At 43.4% G+C, this 25,659-nt stretch overlaps 1 protein-coding gene across 1 annotated transcript in view; it reads left to right on the forward strand.

Moving 5' to 3' along the window:
- Positions 1-25,349, forward strand: part of LOC145403966 (uncharacterized) — a 48,879-nt gene extending 23,530 nt beyond the window's left edge. Inside the window, exons 2-5 of the mRNA XM_080275566.1 lie at positions 16,525-16,736; positions 21,036-21,495; positions 21,721-24,545; positions 24,819-25,349. Coding sequence (XP_080131692.1) covers positions 16,525-16,736; positions 21,036-21,495; positions 21,721-24,545; positions 24,819-25,349 — 4,028 coding nt within the window. The remainder of the gene's footprint in view (positions 1-16,524; positions 16,737-21,035; positions 21,496-21,720; positions 24,546-24,818) is intronic.
- Positions 25,350-25,659: the final 310 nt, after the last annotated feature.

The raw sequence follows: 25,659 nt of genomic DNA on the forward strand, positions 1-25,659 counted from the left end.
ATTTCTTCCTGTTTGATACTGTTACAAGCTGCGTCGATATTTGGAGGATAAAAATGACTCACAAAAGAAATTTCAACAGTAACAGAATAAATCGGTGAGAAAAAAGCTTTACGAAGTTTCCTATGCCAATGAAAATACGGCTCAGTGTCACCAATCAGGAAGCATAACATTAGCAGCGTGTGTGCAGTAAATTAGTTTCCAGGTCGACACGTGGCTTTCCCCAGTAGATCCAAACAGTGTATTTTTGTTATAGATTCAAATACCTTCCTTCTTATCTGCTCTCTCCCCCGTGCTTACTCCCACTCCATCTCTTTGATATCATAATGTTTGTCGAACCAGCTACACCCACAGAGACAGTAATTCATCATCATCATCATCATCATCATCATAACCTTACTTCCCACTCGCACAAAGGATCGGGGGAAATTCAAAAAACGGAACAGGAAAACGCAAGGAGTAGCGCAATCAGCAGTCTTGATTTCGGTGCTGTGTGTGTGTGTGTGTGTGTGTGTGTGTGTGTGTGTGTGTGTGTGTGTGTGTGTGTGTGTGTGTGTACAGAAGGATAATTCCCACTTATACAATATCCTTTTATGGGTATTATTCAACCCCCTGTCAACACAGTATTTAGTAACTGACTCCGCTAAAAGATCATACGGTACACTTATTATTACTATTGCAAAGGCTTGAATGGCGAGTAAATAATTCTGTGGCCCATTTTCCCACGGTACTTCTAATTTTGTGACTTTCCATTTTCCTTTACCTAGATCGCACCCACCCCATTTATACGGGTGGAAAGCAGGTTTAGAATGATAAATAAAACTGAATTAAACCTTATATCGTGAGTTATGTTGTTTTATTCTTAGCCACAACGTTAACTGTGATAACATTATCGATTTCTTTGGCTTCTCGTGAACTTGGTAAAATCGCCCCCTGTTTACCAAAATATAATGCATAGTAGGGAATTCTCAGCCACAGGATTAAGAAGAGTGAGAGTGCGAGTACAAAGATGAGAAAGTCAGCGAGTAGAAGGGCATGAGTGAGTGAGAGTAAAGGTGGATGAGTCTATCTTTCTATCTATTGCCAGACGCCATAATCCCGTAACTTTGAGTTACTTGTTTTACGGGGTTGGGCACTAAACCTCCACCAACCCACTTGCTGACACATAGGGAGCACGTATGGTTTGGTTATATGGTTGCCACCAGCGTTGTAAATGGTTTCTTGGCTTACAGGAAACCATTTGGCTTATCACTCAATGTAAAGCCACCTGTAAAGGAAAGAAAAGCAATAAGAAGCGACGGGAAAGATGGGAGAAACAGGAAGAGAGGAGGGCAGGCACAGAGAAGAATGATAAAGGCTCAGGAAGAAGTAGGCAGCACTGCATCAAGTGGGTGGATGATGGTCGCCACCACCTACCACTAGGTGGATGAGTGAGTGGGTTTAAAGCTAGTGAGAATGGGTGAAAAGGTTATAGAGTGAGTGAGCGACTGTGTAGCAGTGAATAAGCTAGAGAGGGTGAGTAAAAGGTGGATAAGTGTGAGAATGCTAACGAGAGAGACAAAGACAGAGAGAGAGAGAAACAGGCAAGTGAGTAAGACGTGGAAAGTTCCCAAGACCCCGCCAATGAAAGTCACCTTTCCTTGCAAGTGTGTGTGTGTGTGTGTGTGTGTGTGTGTGTGTGTGTGTGTGTGTGTGTGTGTGTGTGTGTGTGTGTGTTCGTGCGTGCGTGTGTGTGTGTGTGTGTGTGTGTGTGTGTGTGTGTGTGTGTGTGTGTGTGTGTGTGTGCATAAGAACGTGTGAATGTGCGTCTCTTGTGCTTGTGAGACAGTACGTGTTAACGAGTGCGTGAGCGTGCAATGTGACATAGTGTGTGTGTGTTTGGGGGGGGAGGGAAAAAGTTGTGTAAATATAATACTGAGAAAAAATGAGAATAGATGGGGGACATGAAAGGTGTGTGCAAGATATTCACAGAAGAAATCTGTGCAGCATGTGAGGTGGTGTGTGGGGTAAAGAGAATACGAAAGGGGGTGCAGGGAACAGCATGGTGGAATGAAGAGGTGAGACAGGCTGTGGCACAAAAGACGAAAGCATATAGTGAGTGGATGAGAAACAGGGGCGTGGAAGAAGTTGAGAGACGGAAGAGAGAGTTAAACTCGAGTGCAGAGGGGAGGAGAGAGATGAAAAGATTAGTAAGAGTGAGTAAGAAGAGTGGACGTGGAATTTGGAAGGAACTTGAGTGTAAAGTGGAGGGAATGTAAGAAAATGTTTTGGAAAGAGGTAAGGAGAGTTAGACAGGGTGCCAAAGAAGTTAGCTGGGGACTGAAAATAAAAATGGGGGATTACTAGTGGAGAAGGGAGAAAAAGTAAGCAGATGGAGAGAACACTTTAAGGAATTATTGAACACAGGAATGAAAGTAATGCAAGTATAAGTGACTGGGGATGGCTGGGAGAAGGAGGGATGTGAGAGGACAGGAAGAAATCAGTAGGATGGAAGTTGTGGAAGCAATGAAGAAAGTCAAATTGGGAAAAGCCCCAGGAATTGAGAGAGTGTGTGGTGAAATGCTGAAGCATGGGGGAGAGATAGTAGTAAAATGGGTGTGGAAGATGTGCAGATTAGCCTGGGAGGAAGGTAGAGTCCCGGAGGATTTGAAGTCAGTTATAATTATTCCCTTGTACAAAGGAAAAGGGGAAAAAAAGTGTGTGGTAATCATAAGGGCACTTGTCTTCTTAGTGTAATAGGAAAAGTATATGGTAGGATACTTACTGACAGAGTTAGGGAAATAACAGAGGAATTAGTTGGAGAAGAACAGGGAGGTTTTAGGAAGGAAAGAGGTTGTGTAGATCAGATATTCATTCATGGATCTTTAGTGGAAAAGTTTCTAGAGATGGGAAAGAAGTTGTATGCGGCCTTCATGGATTTGAAGAAAGCATATGGCAGGGTGGATAGACAAGGATTGTGGAAAGTATTAAGAATATATGGAGTAGATGGGAAGTTGTTGAAGGCCGTGAAGAGTATGCATGAGGGTGCTAAGGCTACAGTGTGTGTGGATAGTGAACTGAGTGAATTTTTCAATTTGAAGGTTGGATTGAAACAAGGATGAGTCATGTCTCCATGGTTGTTCAGTCTGTATATGGATGGGGTAATAAAAGAGATACAAGATAGGGCAGTGGATGTTGGAGCGGCCCTAGTGAGAGAGGGCAGTGTTTGGAAACTCCCTGTACTGTTGTTTGCAGATGATACTGTGTTGTTAAGTGAAGACGAAGGGGAGCTGAAAGGCTTGGTGGATGAGTTTGGGAGAGTGTGTAAGAAACGGAATCTAAACATGAATGTAGGGAAGAGTAAAATTATGGTCTTCGAGAGAAATTAAGTCAGTGAATGTACAGTGAGATTCGATGGTGAGGAAATGGAAAATGTGAGTACGTTTAAGTACTTGGGTAGTGTGATGAGTAAGGATGGGCGTTTAGAGGTTGAAGTGCTTGAAAGGATACAACAAAGAAGAAAAGTTGGTGGTTCCTTGAAAGCAGTGATAACAGTCAGGGAAGTGAGCATGGAAGTGAAAAAGCTACTACATGACAGTATTGTGATACCATCTCTAACGTATGGAAGTGAAGCTTGGACCTTGTTGGAGGGACAGAAATCGAGTTAGAGCAGTGGAAATGAGTTATTTGAGAGGAGCATGTGGAGTCACATGGAGAGACAGACTGACAAATGAGGAAGTGAAAGAGCTTTGTGGTGTGGATGTGGATGTGATAGGAAGCGTTAGGAGAAACACACTGAGTGGTTTGGTCATGTGGAGAGGATGGAGAGTGAGAGACTGACGAAGAGAGTGTATGTGAGGTGGAGGGGGGAGAGGGAGGGGGAGGCCAAGGATGCGATGGAGGGGTGGAGTGGAGAGGTATATGAGAGAGGGGAGGTGTGAGCTGAGAGCAGGGCAATGAAATGGCGGGAGAATGGGTGACATGGAGGCGATTTGTTTGTGGCCACCCATTACGGGATTAAGGCGTCTGGCAATAGATAGATAGATAGAAAAGTTGTTTAATAATAATGAGTATATTAGTGTTGGTATTAGATGGCCAAAAGAATGAAATTTAGAAGATGTCGTGGGACGGAAGGTGCTATATTTAGCACCTTTGGAGTTGCAGTGTTACAAATGCGAGTTGACTTCTCTGATGGCTAACTCTTTGACGATTATTGAATATGTAATATGGTAACTGTGTGTGTGTGTGTGTGTGTGTGTGTGTGTGTGTGTGTGTGTGTGTGTGTGTGTGGTGAAGATTGGAAGATGATGTGGCGTCAAAGTAGCGGTGGTAATTAGGATGTTTCCAGGTGAAGCAAAATCTGTCAGTGCCAGTTAGAGACGCGCCTAAACACTGCTGTCTTTAGTATCTACTCTCAAACGTGATGTCCTGAGTTTTTTTTTTTTTTTTTTTTTTAATTAATGCTATCGGCAAATAAAACAGCCTCTGGTCGAATAAAGTTAAAGTGGGTGTTGTGGCTCGTGTTTCCATGACATGTAGTTCATGTCTGTAGCGTTGTCACCATTTACCTCCAATATTTAGTAGGAATTCTCTCTCATCGGAACAAAATTACCTGGTGTTTGCTTGAAATTAATACCTTCGTGGGCAAGAGAAAAAGGGTAGATAGTATTGGCCCTATGAGTGTTTGAATCAGTCTTACTCGAACAAACTCTTACTGTTTTCGAATCTTACACTAAATATATAACTTAAAAACACATCCGTAGTTGACCTGAGTCAGTAATACAGTGTTCAACCTTTATGCTGATAGGATCTCTTATAAATTAACAAAACCTGGTGCTTGTAAGATAAGCCCAATTTTACAACCAGTGACTCTCATCTCAGAACAGATTGTGGCTAGTTACTGGTGTGGCTTCTTGAACACATTCAGTTTGAGCGGAGAGAGAGAGAGAGAGAGAATAAATAGTTAAAACCAACAATAAAGATAAATGAATGTATATATTGGCAAAAGTGGGAGTCATGGTGATCATGACCTTGATCATGATTGTATGTCATCATCATGACAACAATAGTGATGATGATGATGATGATGATGAAGGTGGTGATGATGATGGCCCTCAACACAGAACAGGTTGTGGCCAGTAAGTGATTTAGGCCCAACTTGCCTATAATTATTTGACCCGGGATGAAACTAGAGAGAGAGAGAGAGAGAGAGAGAGAGAGAGAGTTTCTTGCACACACACACTTAATCTTAACAGTCCAGCACATGTGATTATGTATTGAAACTGGCATATCATCAGCTGACCCCGGGCGAGCTGGAGAGTACAATATCCGCATTCTCTGCTGCTGTTGTATTGGCTTGGTGGCTTGTGCTGGGTTATTTTCAGCCATACCCAACCGATTTCCAGACACACTCAGCCATTCTCATTCACCCTTAGCCACATCCATCCTTACCATCGTATGACAAACACAACACAGCTGAAGGTTTGAATTCTGTGTCTGTAACCTGAATGACTTGCCTCAGTCATAGTGTGTCCTTCAACCCTAATACGATCGCCGAGCCTTTGTAAACACGTAATTTGTATGGCTGATTTAACCCCGTCACTATATTTGCATTATTATTATTATTATTATTATTATTATTATTATTATGACTGATGTTTCCAGGACGATTTTTTGCTTAAGCCTGGGGAAACCTCGCAGCGACAGAGTTAGAAAGTCTCCATCATGCTCTGCAGACGTTAAAGGTTCTCTAGTGTCAAGAAGAAAATAGTCATATATTAGAGAGAAGAAAACGAAGATGTCATAGAAACAAAGAGATTAAATCAAATGGCTGGTCTAGCAATGCCTAGAGTCAACGAGGCAGAGAGATTGTTAGTTCGGCAGTGATATTAAAACTGCATTCTCTTTGACACTGGAGACTGCATCCTCTTTTTCTGTGCTCTTTACATTGCATGTTATTCCTTGTATCCCTTAGCTAAATAAAATTACCTAGTGTTGCATTAGCTGTGAAAAAAAAAAAAAAAAATAAGTGCACAACACTAGAACGGTGGATTAAGTCTATTTTCAAGTCAGTAACTGCCACTTTTCCCTCAGGTGTACAGAACCCTCTGGTACTGTCCCCAATAAAATAATAAGTGCTTCCATAGCAACAAAAAGGTTGAACTTACAAGCGATACAATTTTCCAAGGAAGCCATATTGTTTAGGAAGTAATTCATGCCTCTGCGGTGGCTTGAGCTGGAAATTGATTGTAGTACTTTGTTGGGTTGGCAAGGAAATTGGACCCTGGCAAGATAATAGTACTGATCCAAGCTTGAGGACCATAACTGAGAGAAAACAGAAAGTAAATCATGAAACCTAAGTGTGCCGAAATTTCCCACAGCCTCATGGGAATGCGTAGACAGTGATTTTTTCCAAGACCAATAGTTCCAAGGCCTTGATTATTCTGTCATGGATCGATACAGCTCATATCCATCATTCCCTGTTCACAACCTGTATTCTTGAAAACTGTGCCAGAACATACAAGTAGTTCATCCTGCTCATGTCAGTATTTTCTTTTAATTCTCTTGGATATTTTGTGTCAGGACTGCAATGAGAGATGCAGGAGAGGGACGCCTTCATGTGGTGGCACCGATGTAACCGGACGGAACAAATGCCCGGCTATACAAACATCCCTCATCCCCCGAAAGGAGGATGGACTGCAGGAGAATGGTCATTTCATCCTGTAGTCAACCGTGTTTACATTCAGATTTAACTGGGTTGACAGCTACTGCTGTTATTCATAATGTCGGAGGTCAGTTGTTTGTACTTTCGAAACCTCCCCAGAAATTAGTGAATTCTTGCCAAGTTATTTCCGCATAGTCTCGCAACATTGTCAGGATCTAACAAGCAAACTAGCAGCGAAATGAAAAAGTGTTACCGAGTCAAGTAATAGTCCCATCGGTTATTGAGAAGTAGGGTAGAAGTACTGGATAATCCGAAGATATGCTAACGCATATGTTGTCGGTGTTTTCCATTTCCAGTTTACTTCTTCTTTTTTTTTTTCTTTTACATCAAATAAAGTCAGGCATATGAGCAGATCGTACCTACTTCTTTGTGCTACAAAAGTACTTCAAACAGCTGCTTCTAGGCGACCACGGATAGTTATTCGTGGAAAAGTGTCACAAGTGATCCATATCTCACGTGATACGCACCAGTGTTTAAGCGACATGTCATGTCTCGAGAACAGGTCAAAGCTTGGCAATCTGTTTGCACCTCCCTATCAAATACTAACATATTATTCATGCATGTTTTGAAGATTGGTCAAACTTTACTTCTCGAGCCCCACGGAGCCCATGTAAATGCGAAGGAACAAGTTTTACCCTTTCAGTTGGAATACGCAATTTTTAGAGCTGTTTATGGACGATTATATTAATATCTGGAAAGGTTTTTCGTGCTAGGGAAGTTGAGTATAGCCTTCATTAATCCAGTCACTACTAGAGCTCTGCCCTGAGTTGACATAATAGCTTCTGATGGTAGCAGTGATTGAATACAGTATATAATACGTCGTCACAGTAGAGAAGCGGTGCTGGAGAAGGGCGCCTTCATGCGGTGGCACTAATACAGCTGGGCAGTGGAACTGTTCGGTTATGCAAACGTCCCTCAGCTCCGCCTCTTTCCCCCAAAAGGAGGATGGTTGATTGCAGGAAGACAACCTCAGTCTGCAGGCCACCGGATTCGCATGTCGGATGAACCTGGGGCTACAACTTTTACCTCTGCTACAGTGAATTAGTGAACTGTGGCTGTAGCAGTGATACTTGTGGTGTACCATACGATACAACCATATGCCAGTGAATGGTAAGTCTGGAATGAGGGAAAGCCATGTCTGTACACTCGCCTGAAGCAGCACTGGTGTCGCGCCCCAGGGAAGTCATTACGCTTGCCGGTACTGCTTTTTTTTTTTTTTTTTTTCCAGTGCAGAAAGGGGGAACCAAATGCTGAAAACCTGCAAAACATCGTCCCTTCAGAAGTTAGTCAAAGAGAGCTATAATCAAAATCCGTAGATTTTGGTCATAACGTTAAGAAACAAACTGTTGAACACATAGAAAATGTCGGCGCTTCCGATTTAAACGAAAGTCAAAATCAGTATCTATTCATTTTGGTTCAACGTGGGATGTAGGTGAAACTTTCACCGGACATATACATTTCTTTAACGCTGGAAGAAGGAACTACAGAAAAACCTTCATAATGCCTACGTTTTTATGCAGAAAGAAAGAACCACAAGCCGAAATCCTGTAGAAAATCGCTCATTCCAAACAAATTAACAAAAGAATTTTACAGTACAGTAAATAATTCACGTTCATTTTGCATCATGGTGGGAGTCCTGCACTAAATGTTATGGTAGCTAATGCGCTTGTCTCGGGATGTATTTATGCCTATTTTAGGGTTCGAAGCATATTCTAATGTTGGTCCTGGTAATATGTCCTTCCGTATGCTTTCCCCTGTTAGCTCATACCGATGGCTTGTACAGATTTTGATATACGTATACAGGTATTATGTCATTTTGACTTTCACATGCATCACTCTCATTACAAACATTCCTTCTTCATTCCTGCGTTGCCAGCATGAGGAAGGGTACTGTTACAGCTACAGTTACTTCTACATTTTGTATCAGTAAATGTACTCCTATGTTTATTTAGACTCAACGCCTCCTCTTGTATTAAGGCTTCTGGCTATAAGAAGCAAGATAGCTCATTCTGATTCCTTTAAAATATGTTCAGTTAGTGACATAGTTATCGTTCAAAATGATCCCTCACTTGTGTAAAATTATTCTGCTGAATCAGTTGTCGGGAGTTTACAAGAATAAATTACTTAAGTGCTACCACCACAATGAAGGGGTAATAGGGACTTTTTAACCATTTGGCGATGTTAAGGTTCTTCAGGTGAATAAACTTATCTGGAATTAGTGAAAATACAGTACCTAAATTTGATTATCACAGTGACTGGGTTAACCATGCAGAATAAATTTTTTGCGACAAATCTGTGAAATAAAGTGGCTGCACCCGAGTTTCAACCTTTTCACTGTTATGGACACACGTCATATTATTCAAGCCGACCACGGACGAGTTTGTTCTGTTGAAACATCCAAACAGCTCAGCGGATAAACATTACCTCACGTAACCACTTCTCTGCATTTAGATATTTTACTCATGCTAACAACAGACGATTTTGCTCACCTAAGGGAAATATCCTAGTAGTCATTTTTTTTTTTTTTATTCTCCGCTATGAATGCATACCAGTTAAATGAAGCTAACAGCAGACTTTTTGTGCAACAGCCAAATAATGTCTTTTTATTATTCTTGCCATCTCCAGGCGAATAACCGTCAAAATCGTATTAGAAGACGACTCGCATGTTGAAGAGTAACAAGCATTCTCCATTAACCCATTCGGAACGATGGCTCCTTGTATCAGAGCATTCTAGCCACCCGTAAATTATCTAATTCATCCTAGGAAATGCATAGGAGAATGAAAACCACTTAAGGAAATGTTTATAGGGAAGATAACAGTCGTCTCGTACTGAAGAGTTTAGGGATTAAGTGACCGATGCTTCCACTAAAGACATCACTCTGTAATGTTTGCCGGCATGGAAACACAGTCCAACCTTGCCATTCTCCCATCACTTAAAAGAACAAAAGATAGTTCTTGTTTCTCAAGGCGGGGGTGTAGTTTTGTTGTGTGTGGAGGGTATAGTCAACATAGTTATCTGACACACATCCTCACTCCCTCTTCACCCACACACACTTCTCTTCCCCTCTCCGCTTCCTTCCTTCACACTTCCCTCTCTGGTCACTTCCTTCCCTTTCCCTTCCCTATGCTCTTCATTACCTTCCCGTTATCCACACTTCCCTCTGCCCTTCCCATGTACTTCTTCCCCCTCTTTCTCTCTTCCTTCCTCTCCGTTCCCCCTTCTTCTCTTCACTTCAGTCCGTTCCTTCCCCCCCCTACACTTCCTTCCCTGGGGAAAGGTAGTGAAGTAGCCTGACTTGTGCCTCTCCCTCTTCCGGCTTGCCTCACACGCCACACCCAGTCACACACACACACACACACACACACACACACACACACACACACACACACACACACACACACACACAGTCTCACTCTCTCTCTCTCTCTCTCTCTCTCTCTCTCTCTGCATGTGTGTGTGTGTGTTCTAGTAAGACTCCTAACTCAGAAGTCATTAATGTTTGGCGAAGTCCTTTATTAATCTCAGGTAGTCATCTGACGGTGGCCAGATCAAAAGTAAGAGAAGATGTCGTCTACTGAAGGTGGTGAGATGTTGTCTTCATTTAAGTTTCCTGGTGTGACAAAGGAGCCCCATCGCAGCCAGGAAAAACAAAAGGAAAAGTACACCAAGCCTGCACGAGTAAAAGCGAAGTGAAACCGAGTCATAATATATCAGAGGAGAAAACCATTGTCAGCTTACAAGGAAAACATTGCTGTGTCTTTTCCACGTGCAGTCGCGGCCAATGATATCTTTTCACACGATTTTCGAACCGGTCAGGCTTTTGGCTGAAGTTTGTTTACCTCTTGTCCTTGTTCACCCCAGCAGTACAAATGGGGACGTGGATATAACATCGATCGTTACGGGTCGTATTCTTGAGTTAGTTTGGATTTGGCAATAGTTGACTGTCTGTCATAATGACTCGTGGTCTATTGGCATTATTCTAAACCTCTTCCTCCTCCTCCTCCATCTCCTTCTATACTCGTGTGGAGATACAGACAATTTAGGCTGTGAAGCGGAGCCGAGAATTTCGCAGGCTTGAATAATAAGTGGAAGGATGTGTGGACCATTTCACAGGACAAGGTATGCTAGTTCCCCAGAATGATGAGAAGGATGGTGATGATGATGATGATGATGATGATGAGGAGGAGGAGGAGGAGGGGGAGGATAATGATGGTGATGATGATGATAATGATTATATAGACAACATACAGACAAGTGACTAATCTGAATATTATTAATGAGTTTAGTAAGGTCTCTACAATATCATGTCCTTTCATTTATGGGTGTTTTTAGCTGATGACACGAGATTCCAAACCGCTTGATTAATAGTGATTAGTTTAGCCAGGTTCCATTAAAGTATTGTAACCCTTAACACTCCCTTGGTCACGTCTTCTGTAATGTTTATTCCAGCTAACGGCAGATGATTATATTCAAGTTTGAGTGAGTTATAGGAGCCTGTTGTCACCATATACACTCATGATGGGGCTTTTCCAGTAATGTGTTGTAGCTAATGCCAGATGATTTTATTCAGCTGAGAGTAACTTATATGAGTCTGGGAGAGTCAAAGGTGAGGGATATTGAATTAATTAGGCAGGCTTCCAGTTCGCTTGATTATGACTGACCACCTTTTTCCCCTTCAGTCTGGTGACGTTTTTTCTACTTTCTCCTTGTTGCTTGTTACTACCAGGCAGGGTTGGTGATTTTTTTTTATGTTTAATCAAAAAATCAATGATTTTATTTATTTATCCTATTTATTTGATTTTATTTATTCATTTGATTTTTCTGTTTATTATATAGCTAATATTTCAAAAGCAGTATACTAAATACTGTTAACTTCATGTCCTGTCTATCCACTGATAGTTCTGGCTGAAAGCCACAGCCCAGAATCTAGATACATATTTATTCAAGTCCTGTCTGTACACTACTGGGGCTGAGTTGCCAGTGGTAATCAAGACGGCATATTCCAAAGCTGATTATATTACCACACAGAAAAATCTTAAGCTGATATTATTATGACATGGCCTTAAGTGACCAAGCATAGCCTACCTAGTCTTCTAGCTTTGGTTTTTTATTTATGGCTCATTATTTCAGATGTGCAAATAATTTCAATATTTAGTTACACAAATGTAAAAATATTTTTTCGGTTATACAATGTTGCAGTTTCTAATGGCACCATTCTTCAAAATCTGCTAACTTAATGCTTAAGTATCTGAATAAATGAATGCCAACACAGTTATACACAACTTTTATAAAACTTCAGATTTTATTTTTGTTAACGTTTAGATAGAGAAATAAAAGAAATAAAAAATATAAAATCATGATTTTTTTTAGCAAAAAAATGAATGATTGAATCACATGAATAAATCAATTTGATTTCATCAGTGCTACCCCTGCAACCAGGTAATTGTATTAATCTTCAGAAGTGAAGGAGTCAGTGAAGGCTATATGTAACTCCTCTAATCCGAAAATTCTATAACCTGAGTAAAATCGTCTGAAGGTAGCAAGAATATGATTTAAAAACAATGCGTCCTCAGGCTCGAGAAGTTAACAAGATCTTATAGTTGCTGTGTTTTCATTTGACAGATATGTAACGCCTTTCTGTTGGTTAATAGTCAGGTGTAGTCGTGTTGGAGGATATATTTGACTAGCAACCAAGGAGGTTCTTTTCTCCCCCATAACTAAGGCTCATCATATTTCATGCATCCCGGCTTGGTATTGAAGTTACAGGAGTAGCCCGGTTCCGTCAAATGAAATCAAGCCGACTGCGGTTTTCGACACATCCTCCAAGTGCAAAATAACTGTTGACTTCAGCTGGTCGGTATCTCGTGGAGAAACCGAGTAGAAGAGCAGCTTGGTGAAACACGACAAGACGAGCCCCTCCTATAAATAAGTGTGGTTGGAAACGAGCACTTTCACAACCGGCTCACGGGGTTGGGGTGAAACACTACCAACCGCGGATGCAAGGACGGAGTGGTGCTTGCAGGGCCTGTATGAGAAGTGAAGTGTTACCTTTTAGTACTTAGTTTATTGTCATTATCATTATTAGCTGTAGCAGTATCATCATCATTATCATCATCATCATCATCATCATCATCACCATCCTCCTTCTCATCATTACCATCATCATCATCACTATAACCCCAGTTCCCACATGTATAAAAGAGGTAAACCAGAAATAGGAAAAGGCATACAGACTTGGCGGGAGAAACTGTCATTAAAGTAGGGTACCTAGTGAAAAAGGTCAAACATTTATTAACTCACCATTCAAGTTTGCCTCAGTTAAAGAGCATCTTCTGAATAAATGCTAAACCTTTTACTACGAGAGGATTTTCCCAAGTGACTCATATCATCCAATGGTAGCAAGAATATTATATAAATGACGTCATAGCAGGTGAATTTTTGGTACAGTGAGCGAAACCTACAGCGGTAAGCAGATGAGGGGCCTCCTGATTCCGTATTTATGAACTTAAGTTGAGCATAAAATTGCCAGCATATATTTTTTTTTCATACTCTGTCAAACACATCACAACCTAAGAAGAGTAAATAGTAAAATAAAAAATAAAAAAAACTATTTCTGACAATTGTAGTCAGTCTTTCTTCAATGGAGATTAGGTTCTGCTACACTTTGGTTCAGATCCTTGATACACATACACTCCTTCCACCTCCCTGCCTCACCACCACATCCCAACCTACCTGGAATCACACTACAAACCTATTCCACCCTACTTCCCCACCCTATTTCATTAATCAACCCCATCTCCACCTTACCCCATCTCCTCACTCCACCCCCACTCTCATCCGCACCTTCCACCCTGCCTTTCCACCCAACCTTCCCACCCACACTTACCCTCCTTTCCCTTCCCACCATTGTTCCCAGCCCATCTCCTAAGTCCACACTTCAGTCTTACGTCATCCACCCTCATCCCACCCTGCCACACCATCATTTCACTCATCACCCTCACTCCTCCCCACCTTACTCCCAACCCATTATAGCTTCCCACCCTAGCACAACAGTTGCCCACCCTATCTCCCCATTGCTCCTCGCTTTGCTTTCGCCTTCCAGTTCATCCCAACCCCCATCTCATCTTCGAACCCCACTTCACCCTATTTCCCCATCCCTTCACTCCACCCCACCCTACTTCTCCATCTAGTCTCCTCACCCTCACCCCACCTCACCTCACCTCACCCTACTTCCCCATCTCATCTCATCCTACCTCCCCACCCCAGTTCACCCCCAACCCAACCCAAAATTCCCACCCCATCCCACTTTACTTTCCCACCCAGTATTCTCACCCCATCCCACCTTACTTTCCCACCCAAGATCCCCACCCTACTCCAGCACGCCCTACCTCCTTTCTCCACCCCCCACCCCCCGCCCTACGCCACCCCCGGCCCGCGGCAGTAGGCTACCCGTGTTTCTTACTTTCTCTCTATGCACGACTTTTCCCTCGTGCCTGCCAGCGCGGTGTCAAGTTCAGGGTATCTGTTATCGATTTCACAAAGGCAGGCACGATTTTTGCTGATAAGAATCGTACGGGAGAATTGTTAAAATTGAGGGGACGATGAATTTTGTGAAACCCAAGATGAAAGTCATGCATGTTGAGATCCTCTTCCTCTCCTTTGAATGCATTTGGGCTAGCAGTGTCCAAAGCTCTATATACTTCTTATAAAGTCTGCTCTAACTAACTCTAGACGATTTTTCCTGCCATAGAGAAACCTCCCATCGTCAAAAGGTTAATGACCGCCAGACATTGGGGCTTGCATACACTTTGGAGATCTCTGTATGAAGCACTTGACTACGATAACTTTAGTGTTATTCCCAATGCCGCCAGTCGATGAAGGCCATTTGACGAAGAAACGTTAGAACAAAAAGGTAACTCTCCCCTCTTTATTTCCTTTAGTACAACTGTATCTTTTATATATTACAACTTGTATCGCACATGCTTTTATCCAGCACAGGGAAGACCCACAGAATTAAAGGAATAAATAACAAATTAGGCCCATGACGCCACTACGGTATAACACAAGCCAGCCTTGCAGGAACCGACCCTGGCCTTGCCCTACCCGTCCTCCCCCTCCTCCCTTCTCTACCACACCGCCTCCGCCGCCACCACCACCACCACCACCACCACCAGTCATGACCGCCCATCTGCTCTCTCTCTCTCTCTCTCTCTCTCTCTGTCGAGGGAACCGGTGGAGCAGTGGCAGCATAATCCTACTCACAACTGGATGGCCCCGGATTCGATTCTTGAGCCTTTCACACTTGGTCAGAGTTCGCGTCCCCTTTGTCCCTGTTCACAAAGCAGTACAACTGGGGACCTGGATGTAAATTTGATTGTTGCGTGTCGTATTCTAGGAGAATATTGAAACTTGGCATAAATTATTTTCCTTAATAACCTTTGTGCAGTTCATAAACATTAATCCTAAGCACCTCTCTCTCTCTCTCTCTCTCTCTCTCTCTCTCTCTCTCTCTCTCTCTCTCTCTCTCTCTCTCTCTAAAACACACACACACACACACACACACACACACACACACACACACACACACACACACACACCACAACCACCCGTCCGTCCACTCACTCTCTCTCGCCCCCAAAGCGAACCCAACCCGCTACTTTCATTGCAGTAACCTCTTCACTACAAGCAAGTCTTTTTTTAGACGGTGACAAGCATCTTTGCATCTTACACCTTCCTGACTGATTATGTAAGGAACTGAGCAGTATACATGAGATAAGGAATCCTGTTGTATTGTATGAGTATTCTGAAACAGCTTTTATCCGATTTTAACCAGACTCGGTGAAAGTGTTGAGGGTCAGCCAAGTGGTTAACCTACTGCTTTTGAGAACAATACATCAAAGTTCAGTGTCATAAGGCAAGGTCAGTTTGATGTTTCGTTTGATTTAGACCAAACTTAGTGGAATGACTGAGGGTAAGGCAAGAACGAAGGTTGTCAGTTTGAAGAACAATTATTCAGAGAGATGGGGGGAGGGTAAGGACACAAGAGACAAGAAGGGTGCGATGAGGGAGGAAGAGGAGAATTGAACAGCAGAAAGAGTAAAATTCCATTGAGGTATTTTGAAAGGCTGACCAATATAGAAAAGAAAAAGTTAGTTTTTTTACAACCTAAACATCTGAAATGTGGCGACGAAGAACTGCCAACAGACTTTTTTCTTTTAATCCACATTATATACTAATTGTCAGTAAAAAAATTTTCGGTTAAGGATCTAGTCATTCTGAAATCGAAGTCGGACACATTCTGACAAACTGTCCAATCGTGTAGGTTGGGACAAAAACTGGAGAACGACCACTTCGTTTCACAGGTCACGTTCTGGCCAAGTCGTTCGTCATTGCCAGACATAATGTAGGACTGTAGGTGACTGTGAGAAATGAAATCCCCAGAACATGTTTCAGGGAAAGTGGGTTTTCTTTCTTTCTTTTTCCTTTTTTATTCCGAAATACATGATTGGACAGTTTGCATCAGAATGTTACATCCGAGTTTTACTTCACTGTTAACAGGCTCTATGCCTTTGAATGATGAATGGATGGAGACGAGGTCCATTTTCACTAGGAAATTTAAAGGCAGCTGAGTGAGATTGTCTGATGTTATTCATATGCAACATAACAGTGAAAAGGTAATGTGTCCTGTTTCACCGTGTTATGATCACCAGTTTTTAAGGAGCTTTTGGTGTTATTGTTGCTGTTGTTGTTGTATAACCCTAGTCTGGTCAAGCAGATCCATTGACCACAGGTAAGCAACTGTTTCTATGGGGCCGTCCTACAGGTGCAGGAAAAGATGACTCCTGGGTGGACATCGCAGCTGCTCCACTTAGGGTCAAAACGCCACCACTTGTAGGCTTCTCTTCAGAGGCAAAATCTTCTGGTGTTTGGATCGATGGCGTGTGTATCCACCAGCTTTCTGGTTTGTGTTCGATTCGAGAACAGACAACAGTGAAGAGGATGTACAAGCAGAAGGATGTTCTTTCATATGTTTCCGTATGTTTGCACCCTGTAGAGGCTTTTCCGGTAACATATACAGGTAACGATACTCTCACACACAAACTCAGCCACTCCATCAACATAGTTTCGACACATACGCCAGAAACCTTCCACACCTACACCTGTACGTGAAGCATCGGGTTGGGACACGAATCACTTTTCCAGTGAGAGAAAAATGTGTTCCTGAACCCTACTGATCATCTGCCCTTCAAGACCCATAAAACTCAGTTTGAATGTGCATGATGGAGGTGCCTGCCCTTGTCAGGCGTGTGCAAGCCCGCCGCTACGAAATTTAAGTGCCCCTACATGCACTAACCATATCCAGCGTTCACAACTTTTCCATGAATAACTGTTAGGAACTGGAACGTCCCCTTTCACATTTACAAATACAATTTATCGGTTAACCTCTTCAGTATGAGTATGTCTTGTATAGTTTATTCTTGGTGTCGTCAGACGATTGTATTCAGCTTGGTACTTTCAGTACTGAATAATCCAGAAACAATCCATTACCCTCTCATTAGCAGACGTCCTCGGGCTGAAGAAACAAAACTGAATGGGTGTGAGGATGTCTAACGTCATATTCCATTTGTGAGCCAGTAAGGGGCGTCCCAGAAAGTGTGAGAGAAACATCAGGAGGTTGTTCTGGGGTTAATATTGAGTATCCACTGCCATAATAATGTGGGTCCAATTCTTAGTCGTTACAGAGCTACAATGATAACGACCATATGGATGAATCTTAAGGCAGACCATTTTCACCCATAAGGTCATCAGTAACTAGCCCAGTAACGGTTGAGTGTTGGACCCATGCTGATACAGAATTTATTACTCATAGTCAGTCCGAATATAGCCTCAGTTTTCTCCCACATTCCCCGGTACACCCCTATGCAAAGCTGTGCCACTTCTCATGTTGTGCATAATGTGTGGCCTGGGTGAGGTGTGGTGGGGTGAGGGTGCGAGGTGCTGCCAGTCAGGTGTTGCCTAGTTGGCCAGGTGTCACATCCTTCTAGGTTAAGAGGTTCACTATATTGCTGTCACTCTAACTTGGTCTAAATTTGTCACCTCTCCATCTTGAATGCTGAGTTATAACAATGGATTAACAATTGAATAAGATGCTGTCAAGAAGGAGTGCCATGAAAAAGAATGTAGAGTGGTAGTATTGTTTTTTTATGCCAATGAGCTACGTGAAATAAGCTACAAAAGGACGAAAATCTGGGCCAGGTTAGAATGAAAAAGGTATAACTTAATTTTCTTAACGAAATATTTTACATACGGCACTGTTATGCTCATGTTTGTTATTTCTGTTTATGGCCTGGTGCTATGCAAAATGTCTGTGTTGATCCCTAAACCTTAACTCCTTCCATTCAGTAACGTATTAAGTATTCCATTCTACCACTAGACGATTTTATTCAGCTTGAGGATTGCCATCTAGCAGGAAGGAGTCAGCGAAAGCTATATCTAACTCCTCATTTTGAACAGTTTCTCCAGAGATGAACAAAATAATCTAGGAATGGGAATAATAAAAAAAAAAAAAATAAAAATAAAAGTCTCATCGGATTCATGGGGGTTTAAGAACCTAAGAGGTTTACCTGTGGCAAACAAAATCGTCAGGCGTTAGCTAGACGGAAATAATTACTCAGCCGACGTTTTAAGGGTAAGAGACATATAGATAACACAGAAGACGATACTATACCCCAGTTGATTGACCTGTGCAGCTGAGATGTATGGGGCGAGTAGGGTGTTTGATTCGCGGCTGCTGATTGGCCGCCGATGATGTAAATCTACATTTTTTTTTTTTTTTTTTTTTTTTTTTTTTTTTTTTTTTAATAGGTCTATTTGATTGGCCTGTGCAGTTGAGATGTATGGGGCAAATAGGGTGTGTTTGTTTCGCGACTGCAGATTGGCCGCCGATGATGACATTGAAGTAAATGCAGGCATGTATTGCAGTGCAACACGCGGACCTGTACACCGTGGGTGGATATTACAGTGCAACAAGCGGACGTAGGTGTACACCGTGGGTGGATGCTGTGCAGTATGCGGACGTGGATGTAGTCCGTGGGTGGATGCAGTGCAATATGCGGGCGTGGGTGTACTCTGTGGGTGGATAATTTACTTCAAACGTCACGCATCGTTTTTTAAAACTTTATAATCAACTCTAATTTTCTTTGATAACAGTAAAATTTTAAAGCTAGTTTTGACCTCTTTAGCTTCGGAAATTCCTTATTTAATCTGGTTACTTATATTGCAGGCAATTAAAAAATATAGATATAGGAGTATACCGGTATGTGTCAGAATAAGAAGAGCTGCAGATTTCCATCATCGGCGGCCAATCAGCAGCCGCGAATCAAACACCCTGCTCGCCCCATACATCTCAGGTGCACAGGTCAATCAAATGGGGTATAGTTGGTTCTCCTTCTGCTGCGTTTTACGCTTTCATTGCTTTCTGCACCCTGCCTCACTCCATCCTTAAGTGGGAAGTTAGGCTCGTTATGATGATAATGATGATCATGACGATGATGATAATGATTATTATTATTATAATTATTATTATTGTTGTTGTTGTTGTTGTTGTCGTCATCGTCATTATTGTTATTATTATTGTTGTAGATATTATTGTTGTTGTCGTTGCTGCTGTAGATGTACGAGGTAGTGGGAGTCAGGTGTTTAAGTGGTCAGGTGTCTCATTAGGCCACACCACCACCACCACCACCATCATCATTATCGCATTATCATCATCATCATCATCATCATCACATCTTAATCCTATTTCCCATCAATAATGGGGGTGGGTATCATTCAGAAACAAGATATAAAAAGCATAACAGTACGAGAGCCATTAACACCGTCTAAAGTCGTGTCAAAATCACATTCAGTTGGAGGGACTGGGGAAATTGATCAGATCTGACTTTATTTTTCTTCCTATTCATGTTTTGCTCCATTGCGAGACCTGCCTTGGAGCTGAATAAAATTGAGTGTCAGCAGGAAGATCATATAAACAAGATTTGCCTTGACGGGACAAGCTGTAACTTTAGATGAGTGAGAGAGAGAGGGGGGGGGTCATTGTGCTGAAGTGATTTATCGTAATTGACTATTGTGGCCTAGCCTCGTACTCCTTTATAGTTCTTTCACCCTAACTGGGCCAAGATTTTCGTTCTTTTGTTGCTTATTTCATGAATTTCATGACAGAAATAGACAGTAGGCCTACTACTGCTCTACGTTCTTCCCATACTGGTGGTAGGTGTTGACTCCCATCATCCACTCACTTGATGTAGTGCTGCCTTCATGTCTATCATTCTTTTTCTATGTGTGTCCTCCTCTCTGCCTATTCCTCCCAGCCCTTCTGTCATTGTTTATTACTCTTCTTTCCACTTCATATGGCTCTGTACCTAGTGACAAGCCAAATGGTTTCCTGTAACTCAGGAAACTATTTACTACGCAGGGTGTAGGAGGTGAAAGAAGATGGTTAAGAGAAGACTTTTTTCTTGTTCAAAGATGACGTTTGGCGCAAAATACAATGAGCCATTGATATGGGGTAGGAATGAGTCTCCTTGATTACTAGGCAAATCAACCTTCCGGTATGATTACACCTTGCCGTCAACTGAGCTGGGAGGAGTTACGTATCAACATGTGTGAATTTCCTTGGTTGTTATGCTTGGTTTGACAGATTCCTAACCTTTTCTGGCTCAAATGATGGTAAGCTGTATCAAGAATGGAGGGTTGAGTATTTGCCTAGTAACCAAGGAGACTCATCCCTAACTGATCTTAGGTTCATCGATTTTCATGCTACCACAATGCTCTCTCTCTCTCTCTCTCTCTCTCTCTCTCTCTCTCTCTCTCTCTCTCTCTCTCTCTCTCTCTCTCTCTCTCTCTCTCTCTCTCTCTCAGCACTTTCAGCATTATATATTGACAAGCTTAAGCCACTGCAACCCTTCTTCTCCCCTCCTACAATTCCTGACACACCCTTGCCACCCAGCATCATCATCTGTCTCAAGTTTTCCCATTAAGTTTTCAATAATGCTTTGGTTATTGGGTGTATGACAGAATTGCTCTGGGGTAAAAAACAGATGTATTGTGAAAAGTTCTCTAAACGAGTCTCTTCATATTTTAATAAATTGGAAGGTGGGTTTATGCAAAGTAGAATGTGAGTGAATTAGCATGCTCATACTATACGTGATCTAGACTGTCCCTAGTGTGTGTGTGTGTGTGTGTGTGTGTGTGTGTGTGAGTTGATGGTAATGATGATGATTTATACAGTAGAACTGTTTCTATTGGTTGTGTAATATAGTTCCCTCCTCACAGATGCAGTGGTGGGCGTGCTTCTTTTTCTCATTGCTGTTGGCGTTGGTGACGACGGTCAGGGCGGAGAAGACAGCCGAGAGTGTGGTGGAGCGCCCCGAGTTGGCCAGACGACAGGATGCAGAAGAAACCTCGTCTGGAGGTGCAGTAGTGGGGCCCGAAGGCAGAGAGGGGCGGGGTGTGGTGCAGGCTAGGACCGGGGAGCATGCAGGCCGTCAGGATGTGGTTTCCATGACATTAAATGCTTTGAACCCAATGCCTTATCTCAGAGGGGGCTTCAATGGCGTGCGGGAAGTGATGAACCAGAGGTTTCACCCTTTTCAGGGCATGTTTTACAGAAATATCCCAAGGTACAATAACAGATTTAGAGGAGGGCCCCATCAAAACGGGGGAGGTGGTCGGCCTGGTATGGGTAGTGGGGGTGGGCAGGGAGTGAAGCATGGTAGTGGCGGGCTTAAGCATGGTAGTGGTGGTGGTGGATTTAGGCATGGTAGTGGTGGTGGTGGGTTTAGGCATGGTAGTGGTGGTGGTGGGTTTAGGCATGGAAGTGGTGGTGGTGGTGGTTTTAGGCATGGAAGTGGTGGCGGTGGCACTAACATGCTACGTAATATTAGGGGACCTAACAATGGACATCATTCAGATAATAGCTTTGGTGGTCACCATTTTTCAGTGAACTCTGATTTTCCAGGCACAAGTAACCCCCCACACAAACCATTTTCATCTGATTCTGACACTCTTAATGGGCAACACTTCGGCACTCCCAAGCCAGTGTCCCTAATGACAAACACGGACACGCAGCCTCATCACGACACCAATGAACGAGACTCCTTTACACTGCTTCCTGAATCATCCCCACCCATCCACACCATTCCTGCAGATCCTCCACGCTCGCCAGACTCTGAGGGTAAATTTACACGCATCATTAACATCCAGGTTCCCGAAGAGATGCAAAATTTAACCATTCTGGAGATCAGCATGAAAGCCAATGGAGATGTAGGTATAAGTGGAGGATCTGAAGGGGATATTACTCGCCAACTGTCTCCTGTCCTCACTGTTGGCCGTGATGCTCCAACAACGACCAGCTCTCCCTTATCACCAGGCTGGGATGACGTGTTCGCTGAGGACCAGAGACTGCATGGCCGTGAGTCTACCACTGACCTGCATGATCTTGGCTTAATTACTAACCAGGAGAGCTTAAGAGTTGATGACTCTGGCTTAGTTCATTTCTTTCCAGTTAATTCTTACCCTGTCAGTCCCATACACGATATTCTTCGCATGGGAGCTGCTGCAAACACTAACCAAGTGCTTAGAAATGGAATTCCTTTAAAGTGGCAAGTTATTAATAATTACCAACCCTCTACTAGTGCACAGAGTGTTGGCCTTGGCGGCCATGTTACTCAGCTCCTTCAGCCAGTCATTGCAAGTAATCCAATACCCAGTGTATCCAAAAAGTTAATTTCACATAAACAGAGTTTGAGAAATAATATTCAATTTGTTCCCGTAATTGTATCCCCCTCATCACAGAGAACAGAGGCTAGAGAAAGTGTGACCCCGTGGCGTCATCAGAAGCAGCCTGGCCAAAATAAGGACTCGGACTCTCCAGTTTACTACATAGATATTACTCTTCCAGGTAATGGAGGTGGCACTCCATCTGTAAGCACCAGTCGATTAAGAAGACGTCGAAGGAGCCTGGAGTTTGATGGATGGTTCCCCATGGATGTGAGCAACCCCATGGAAGACGAACCCACGCTTGGTTACCAGCCACCTCCACTTCAGCGAGTCCGTTTCAGCAATGAACCAGTATCTGAAAAGCCTTTGTATCCAGTGGTACCAGAAAACCCAACTGTGTTCGTCGTGAGAGCTGAGCCAGAGCAGCCAGAGTACCACTCAGTGTACGGCACTGAAAACGTTGAGTACTTTCACATCAACCCAAAGTCCAATACCGTCCAGGCCTTCCGTGCACCATCAGAGAGCATGGGTGCCATTCAGTTCGTACCTGCACCGCAGCTGTCAGACACATCCATTGACACTACTACAATGACTGTCGAGGAAAATATAGATACTCCCTCAGAACGACCAGATGCAACTTCCAATTCGCCTATTAGACCTGCTAAAGAAGATGGCTTTGCGGACAAATCTGATAATTTTGCTGAAGATGACACTGTCAGTACTCTAACGTCGCGAGATGAGGCAACCCATACTAGTAAAAACTGCGAAAGTGATATGGAAGGGGCTTTTTCTGAAATTCGACCATCATTTGCACAGCAACCCTATCAAGGCCCCCCTTTCAGAAGAAGATATCAGAACAGGGACAGTTTCATAAATAGACAAAATCTCCGTCACCGGCCTGATCCACCAACCCGGAGACGGGACAACTATCACGATTACGTGAGGGTGGACGATGATACAACTTCCAGACCTGCCCTTCATGAGTTGCTGGGTAACACACCACGTGAGTCACAGATAGAAGAGTCTCCCTACCTTGGTTCAGCAACAGACTCTGCAAAGGAGTCCTTCTTCCGTGAGATCCCACCTCCAGATTTTCGCTACTCCACTCGCCGCTCCAGCATCCCCAGGCAGCCTCCTAGTGGTGTGAGAGACCGGCCAAGAGAGGCTGTGGCTCGTCGAACACCTGCTGCATCTTCACACCGTCCTTGGTTTCTCATTGACACAAGATCACCGAACAAAGGGCGTGATCCATCTCTAGCTTCTTATATATTTCCCGAAACTCATGCTGGAGATGAAAAAGTCCATTATAAACCTTTTGGCCCTGTGTCTTATGTTACAAAGGATAAAACCTCACTTGATACCATTCATAATCCACACCTAGACGATCATATGAATTCTTATAAACCAACTCTTACGGCAAACAGCCTTTCAGAGCTGTTACAGATCTTCCGTTTCACCCAGGTCACGGAGGAGTCTGATGCCACTGAGGAGCCAGTGACAGTGAGAGAGTTCCGCTACACCCGCCCTACCGAGAGTCCACCAAACTCTACAGAAATATTACCTAGCGGCTTCAGGTACACACCTTCACCGTCCAAGTTCAGTGACCCAACTACTGAGGCTGGAGTCACTGAGAAACCCCCGAAGAATTTCCTTGACGCTGTTGCAGACACAAACTCCCTTGATGGTTACCTCTTCTCAGACTCGGAGGCCAGTCCAGAGTATGCCCACCCTCAGGTCCAGCCCAACGTGGTTAAGGTTGATGGCAGAGATGAAACCACAACTAAATCAACTACCAGAACTACCCTGGCTGCAAAACTGAGTACTAATCTTAACTCCAAAAATGTTAGAGGAGGGATGGTAACTCCAGGCAGGCCAGAGGGATTAGAAATAATTTACCCCGGTCAACCTCAAACGAAAAAAGATGTAACACCCTCCCCATTTTACGTTATCCACCAAGGTCACTCGAAGGTGAGAGTATTTGGGATCAATTCGTCCGAGGAAAAAAAATATAATGATGACACTTTTGATGACTTATTTTTTTCATCCACAGCCGAGCGTCCATCTGTAAGATCTCTTCCTCTCTCAGCCACTCCAGCTCAGACCACCTCTTTCATTCCTTCCCGAGGCACTCCCTCCCCCTCCACCACAACCACTAGCACCTCCACCACAACTGTGTTCCCTTCTCCCTCCACAACCACCACCACCACCACCACCACCACCGTTGCAACCACAACCACCACCACTTTGACCACAGCACCCAGCACTGTAGAGGAATACACCACTCTTCCCTTTGCTGAAGCTGTCACAGAGCCCTCTCCAAGCAACGTCACTGCACAGACCACAACTCCTGATTCACCTCCAGTCACAGTTACCGATGAGTATGATTATTTCTATGATGGAAAATTAGAGTATCCTGATTTAGCCTTTGGGGAGGATTACCCAAGCGGAGGTCAGAATCTTCCTCTGCTCAGGGTCCCTAGTCCATTCTCACCCGAGCCAGATTTCCCTCACCTTGCCCTTCCCATATCAGTGTCAGGTCTGCCTCCAACCACACTAGCTGTCCCAGATGGCTTCTACAACATGCTGCCACAAACAGGGTCGCCCCTCCACCACAGCGAGGCAGCCCTGAACCTGTCTCCAGCTGTGGCACTCACGAGAGCTGAACTGTCTGTGGCCAGGCCTGTCTTCTTCACCAAAAGGCGGGCGGATGAAGCTAAAGAAAATCCTCAACTCTCCCAGCCTTTCGAGTATCTGTCGCAGCTGAGGAACATCGAGACGGAGAAACAGCCACTGGTGAAAGACACGACCCCAAAGGCCGTTCCACAGCCAAGACTGAAGCGGGTAACAGATGACAGCGGCGCTGCGTGACCACCTTACTGCCAGCCCAACATTGTCTTATTTATTTTCCTACATAGCGCATGCAGGTGACAGCAGTTCGTATTCTAATGATTAAGAATGCCAACAGAAATGTGTCCTGCACAAGTAACTATGTAGAAATGAGTGTATGCAAAATGTGTCTGATGAGTAAACCTTCGTCTCTGCATATGGCCAGAGTTCGAATTGTAAGTATTAGGACTTCCAGCTAAATATGTGTCTTGAATGAATGGAGGCTGTGTGTTTAGTGTGTAAAGCTTAGACTCTGTAAATGGCCAGAGTTCATATTCTAAGTATCAGGAAA

The sequence above is a fragment of the Coenobita brevimanus genome, chromosome 62 (genome assembly GCF_032717465.1).
Source record: "Coenobita brevimanus isolate Jiangsu-jjx chromosome 62, ASM3271746v2, whole genome shotgun sequence".
NCBI classification, from domain to species: Eukaryota; Metazoa; Arthropoda; class Malacostraca; order Decapoda; family Coenobitidae; genus Coenobita; species Coenobita brevimanus.